General features: G+C 38.3%; 1 protein-coding gene across 2 annotated transcripts in view; it reads right to left on the reverse strand.

The window, feature by feature from the left end:
• Positions 1 to 5,226, reverse strand: part of sec24c (SEC24 homolog C, COPII coat complex component) — a 30,411-nt gene extending 25,185 nt beyond the window's left edge. For both annotated transcript variants that reach the window (XM_042507300.1, XM_042507299.1), the window contains exons 1-2: positions 5,072 to 5,226; positions 169 to 347 (exon numbers count right to left, since the gene is read on the reverse strand). In XM_042507300.1, the coding sequence (XP_042363234.1) occupies positions 169 to 328 (160 nt within the window). In that variant the 5' untranslated portion in view covers positions 329 to 347; positions 5,072 to 5,226. The remainder of the gene's footprint in view (positions 1 to 168; positions 348 to 5,071) is intronic.
• Between the last annotated feature and the right edge of the window lie 1,418 nt (positions 5,227 to 6,644).

Genomic DNA, 6,644 nt, shown 5'->3' on the forward strand with positions numbered 1-6,644 from the left:
TGCTGTTCTCACACATACATGAACAATCACATGGCAGGAAGCAGATAGGTAGGACGCTCCAAGGTTACGGCTCTGTGAGCTATGAGCGCCTGAAGAGCATCACTCTGACCTGGTGTCTCACTCTCAGCTCACTCACTCACACAAACTCGTACAGAAGCTGCTCTTTACCTTGCGGTGGAGCCCCTTGCTGGTATGCTGAAGCGGGGCCGTTGTAGGGCGCGTAGGGCGCGGGGTATCCCCCGTCCAGCGGAGCGTAGCCGGGCTGGCCGTAGCCAGGCTGGGGCTGGCCGTACGGAGAGGCCATTGGAGTGTGCTGGTTTACATTCATCCTCAGTTCATCCCTAAATCTGGATGAAATTGTGACAAAACAATTTCTCAGTCAGTCAGTCATTTTCTGTAACCGCTTGTCCTCGTAAGGGTCGCGGGGGGCTGGAGCCAATCCCAGCTGTCATCAGGCGGAAGGCGGGGTACACCCTGGACAGGTGTCAAAACAATTTCTCAGTATCCTAATTCAAAACTGAACTTGTTGAGCTTGTTTCAAGGCTCTAAACAGAGATTTTGCCACCAGGATGCCTGGAGTGTAAAGACGGGGATGTTAATAATCATCAAGGCTGTTGTAAGAGTCAGTACATTTACATGATGTTAGCAAACATCGAATTGTTGTGTTAGTCCGACTAAATCCGGACTTACAAGTATGGACCCAAATATTCAGCTATTCGAGTATTCATTCACTGGGTAGGTATTTCGGTTTTCAATTTGTGCATTGGGATTATTATTTTCTTTTGCAGTGGACGAATGTCACTTTACTGTTTGTGATCCTGCTGCTGCACCTGTCACAAATGCAGCGACAGAAGGAACGATCATTTTACCTAACTGTTATTAACGAGTCCCCTACAGCTCACATCCGGTTGAGCTCTGTCCTACAGCACAGCACGAAAGCACGGCAGATAAAACTGGGCTATTTTTTTTTTTTTATTCATTAACTTAAATAAAGATTAAACACCACAATTAACTTTAGACTTTGCTGTTACTGGATAAGTGCTAATAAAACTGTTTTTATGGGGCATAGTGGCAAGTAAAACTTGACTTCAGACGAGTAAATTTCCGACCTGCCTGTCTGACCAGGTGAGTGGAAAAAAACATGAATGTTAAATCCTGTGATGATAGAAAAAAACGTTAATTGACAAATGTTGTGCAATTCCATTCAATGTTCTTAAACACAAAGAGGAATCTTTTCAATTTTCAACTGAAAACAGGCGGCGAGACTTCAAGGCAGCCCTGAGGAGACATAATTGACCCCGACTGAGTTTGCTGTCACATTGCACCTGAACTCACAAACAGGAAAAGTGATGCAAAACACTTAAAGCCTGCTGCACGCTCTCAGCTCTGCAGGCTTCTACAGTCAGACACAAATCAAACTTTCTTGTGACATCAGTGTTTCCTGGATCAGTGAAACACCTTTATTGGCTTTTTATGTTTGACTTGGCCACACCCACACACTATGTCTATAACTATTGAGTTGTTAAACACACACATACACACAAAGCAACCATAAATGCCTTGCATGACAATACCTACTCTCCCTTGAAACCTGAGCAAGTTGGCCTGATTTCTTCCAAAAACATGGGAAGAAGGCAATGAGAAATGAAAGGATTTTTAAAAAATGCAACAAATTAGTAAAAAGTACAAGAAAATTACCTGAAAATTGGTTTAAAAAACTCTATTTTAAAAGAATAAATAAAAAAATACAAGGAAATGGCCTAAAAAATGCTTTAAAAATATAATAACTCTGTAACATAATTTTAAACATGTAATTATGATAACTTCAAATACGGTGTTTTCCTTAGCTTTTTTTCTTTTTTCATTTTTTCCTAGCTTTTCTTTTTTAACTAATTTTCTAAATCTACTATTTTTTTTTTGCAATTTATAGAACACTTCTTTTCAAGTTACAACTTTTTACCATGTTTGTGAAGGAAACTGCCACACTTGGCTCACAGTTCAAAGCTTAAAATTCTTGTAAAAGGCATAAAAAAATAGCACAAGAAAAGTGATTTTGCTCAAAGGTTTTATCTAGACTAGGGTTGCAGCAGTCTACCGCTTTGAAGGTGTATCAAAGTATACAAATTGACAGTTATCACACCTTGTATATTTGTTTATCTCTGGTATTGAAAGACATCTGACTGGATAGAGAATCTCACCTTTATGTTAGTTATTTTCAAAAGGGAGAATTTTGACATTGACTTTCATTTATAAAAATGGGTTCATGTTTAAGTTATAGTAGTATAGCGTTTGTTTGACTAAACAAACCCTTCTGTTTTCATTTCTTTAAAGATCACTGTAACACTACTACTACTAATACTACTATTACTAATAATAATAATAATAATAGTAATAATTCTGTAATACCATGAAACTGCAATATTTTGTCAGATGGTTATCGTACTGTTGAAATCAGTGCAGCCCTAATCTAGACCAAAACGTAAGCAAAACAATCTCAATGATCTCAAGCAAAACAAGACACAAACCACAAGCCTCGTAACTGATACTCTTGATATGAGAGAGTGAGGTTAAATGTCTGATATAGTGCAGACGGTGTGTAAATACCTGCTGGACACATGCAGGGGCCTGTTTACAGGTCAGCAGAAGACCCCAGAGGGAAACTCAGTTGGGCAGTCAACTTTATGAGCATGGTTACTTCTGCATATCACATGACAACATCAACCTTGCTAACACAAGTGCATAAGTTCACCTGGCTTCTGGAGACCGGCCTTACCTATATGACAGCGTGATGAGTATCATCTAACAGACAAACACGGGCTAAACGAGCGGGGCCTTTGAATAATTCAGCAGTGCAGGTGCCACAACGAGAAATACAATCGCCGGAGCCGCAACGTTACAGCTATTTAGTATTTGGGCCTACCGAGTGACCCACATCTGCTCTCCTGACTGGGCTTCACATTTACAGAACTGTGTTGGTGTTTTCGTCAAAAATAACAATGGAAACTATTACAAAGAAATGTGACATTTGTAAATGGTTAACATGGCAGGAGAGTCAAGCTTCGTAGGGGTGAAGTGTGATAGCACCAAAGCAAAGCCGAGGAAAGCTAACGAGCGTAGCAGTGTGCTAACAACCCGAGTGCACGACGTTGAAGTTGGCTTCCGATTCAGCAGTTAAAGGGAGAGTTAAGGGAAACATAATTTGCGATTATTGATGCTCTTTGAACCTCCTACTGTGGTGAAAGCATGTTAGGCTTTTTAAGTAAAGCTGTCTGAAACCCACTTTTACACGAGTGAAACCTTCATGGGTGTGGCCTTCATTGTATGTGTGAAAATGCAAAAAGGGAGCTTTTATGACATTTTTCACATGTAGACCCACACTGGTCTCCCCTGAATATACTAAAATGGGTCAGATCTGGACTAAATTATACCGGAGAGGGTAAAGATTATTAATAACACAGCTTCAGATTTGTGAAACGCTAATTCTATTTGAGAAAATGCAAAAAAAAAGGAGGACTTCACTGCTTTTGAAATATAGATCTGGATGAGTCAAATCTGGACTGGATTATCCCTGAAAGGCTAAAGATTATTTAAAGCACAGCCTCAGATTTGCAAATTATAAATGGAGTTTCAGTTTTGTGATCTATATTTTTTGTTATAAAAAATTGCAAAAATTTAAACCACACAGTGAAATTTCCTTCTTTTTTTTTTTGAAAGCTGGTCTGATGTGGACTATGTTTGAGAAAAAAAGCAGTGAAATTGTCCTTTTATTGTGTTTACACAAATAGAAGGGGTCATTTCACGAACCTGAAACTGTGTTTTAAATAATATTAAACCTCTCTTAATAATCTGGTCCATGTTTGACCTGTCTAAGTATAGTGGTTTTTGATTTGGACCTGGGCCACTGTGGTCTGCATGTGAAAAAAAATGTTATTTATTTTTGTTTTTTGCATTGTCTTAAGCAGAATGAAAGTTGCACAAATCTGAACCTGTATTTTAAATATATTTAACCTCTCTGGGATAATGTAATCCTGATTTAACTCTTCCAAGTACAGCAGATTTCAGCGAAGACCTAGTGCGACATGGTCTATATGTGAAAAACTTAGTAAACTCTCCCTTTAATGGATTTTCACAAATAGAAAATACTTTTCAAAACCTGAAATTTTGCTTTGAATGACCTATAATTAAATGAATAATCTTTAAACTCTCTAAAATAATCTAGTTCAAATCTGACCTGTCTGAATAGAGTGTTTTTTGACAGAGATCTAGTCTGAAGTGGTCAATGTGTGGAAAAAGCAGTGAAATCTTCCTTTATGCATTGTTACAGTTAAAATAAAGGCTTCGTAATACCGAAAGTGAGTTTCAGACAGCTAAGGCTTTGCATAAAATGTCTAAAATGCTTTCACAAGAGTAAGAAGTGCACTAAAACATGCCAGTTTCTCCTTATCTGCTGAATCGGAAGCTACGAATCGAAAGCTAACTTCGGCATCGTTCTCCTGGCTGGGTTGCACAATTACAGTACTGGGTTGTAAATAGTCGTCAAAAAAAACAATAAACACTACCACAAAGAAAAGTAACATTTGAGAATAATCAACATATGACTTGGAAGTTCATAGGGGTGAAGTGTGACAGCAGCAAGGCAAAGCCGAGGAGAGCTAGCGAGCGTAGCAGTGTGCTAACAACCCCGAGTGCCGCATTACAATTAGCACGTTAGCTAGCTTATGTCAACCTAAACCTGAAGACACACAGCCTGTAACACAACACGGCTAACTTGTGAGTCCAACCAGCGGGGTGACAACATCTTTAATACAACAATTTTCAAAGTCAAGAGTGCTAACATAGCTTGCTAGCAGCTTGACTCGTGATGACAGCGGCGGCGGTTGAATCAGCTGTGACCAAATCGCCACAACCGGGGGAAGCTAATGTTAGCCTGCTAGCTTCGCTAACCTGCAGCTACTTCTCGGAGCGATGCTAACCTAGCATTAGCACCAGCTAGCATTAGCAAACGTAGCAAAATCCCCTGCCGAGCCGGGCAGAGATGTGACACTTTCACTGGTTTCATATTGAAACCTACCTCCGAAGTGTTGTGAATAGTAAGGCTATCCTCTGCTGGGGGCGAACTGTGAAACCCGGTGGCCGACAAACTGTGAAGCCGATGTCGTCCCGGGGTGTTTCTCACTAATCCCTCCTCGGTAGCAGAAGCGGACATTCAGCGGAACTGCTGCAGCGCTTTGCCACGTCCACATCCGGACACCGCAGAGCCACTTCCCCTCGTTCACCTCCGCCGCTGTGCCGAGAGCACCGCACCGGCTGCTCACTGCATGTCAGGTGTGTACACTGAATATGTAAGTGTACATGTGTATATGAGTGTATGTTTGTATGTATACATTACATACATGTATATATACAGTTTAAAAAAGGGGTTGGATTTGATACCTAATTACCGATTCAAATACTTATGTATTTTATGGATGTATTTTTTATTTATGCTGTATATGTCTGATGGGTATCCTGTTTTTATCTTGCTTCTACTTTATTTATTTATTATTTTTTTATTTGCCATGTTCGAAATAAAGATCTAACTAACTAACTGCTTTTTTGTATGCATTTTTACTTTCTTCTCTTTTTTTGGGATAAGTAGGACCTGATAAGTTTAAAAAACTATTATCTTTGAACTGAACAGTAAGTACACTGTAATGTTAATATTTCTTTTTTTTTTTTTTTTAAATCTAGGACACCAATTGCCTTGAAATGTAAGTAAATATAACTACTCATCTTAATCTATTTTTAATTTATATTGAATTGTTAAGATTACATATATTTAAAAAAACTTTTATTTGTTTAACATAAAGACAACACATACAACATGTAACACAGAGATGTTCACAGTAAGTTCACATACTTATATTTTTGGTCTTTTCGTGTCCATCTTCAACACTACTAAGTACCCAGTCAATGGTAATATCACTTCCCATAAAACACTCACTAACTCGGTATATACCTCCAACCTTGCTGTTCACAGTCTAAGGAAAGAGCACAAAACAGTGTGACAAAACTGTAATAATAATAAGAAAATATAAACCAAAGTAAAAAAACAGAGCAAACAAAACAAAACAAAAAACCCTGAAAGGAAATTGAACAATTACAAACAAAAAAAGAAAAAACAAAGCAAAAGCAAGGAAAAGAAAAAAAAATTAAAGAGAAAAAAAAGAGGTAACTAGATTTCTGGTCTCAAGATTTCAAGTCTCTCTTTTAGTGGAACTAATATATAATGCCTACTTTTATTGTGACAGCCCACTGGAGTCAGATGCAGACATAAAATACAACGCTTTTCAAATTAAAACTACTTTAACTTAGGTTACATGTATAACATGCAAATTTTAAACAAAACTGTAACATTTATCTCTCTTTTTTAGGCTTGTATGATGCCTGACACAGTGCTGACAATAGCCAAAACCAGGGGAAATTTGACAGATTTCAGCTAATTCAGCTAAGTCGCATAAAGTGTCATCTTGTCGGCAGAAAAATTAATTTCAGTCAGATGCTGAAATTTGATTTTTCAGCTGTTATTTGCCAAAACCGATGACATGCTGATGTTATCATGCATTTCAAGTTTTAATAGTCTCATGTGTGATTAAGCAGTGGTG

Source organism: Plectropomus leopardus, chromosome 19 (assembly GCF_008729295.1).
Source record: "Plectropomus leopardus isolate mb chromosome 19, YSFRI_Pleo_2.0, whole genome shotgun sequence".
In the NCBI taxonomy this organism is placed as follows: Eukaryota; Metazoa; Chordata; class Actinopteri; order Perciformes; family Serranidae; genus Plectropomus; species Plectropomus leopardus.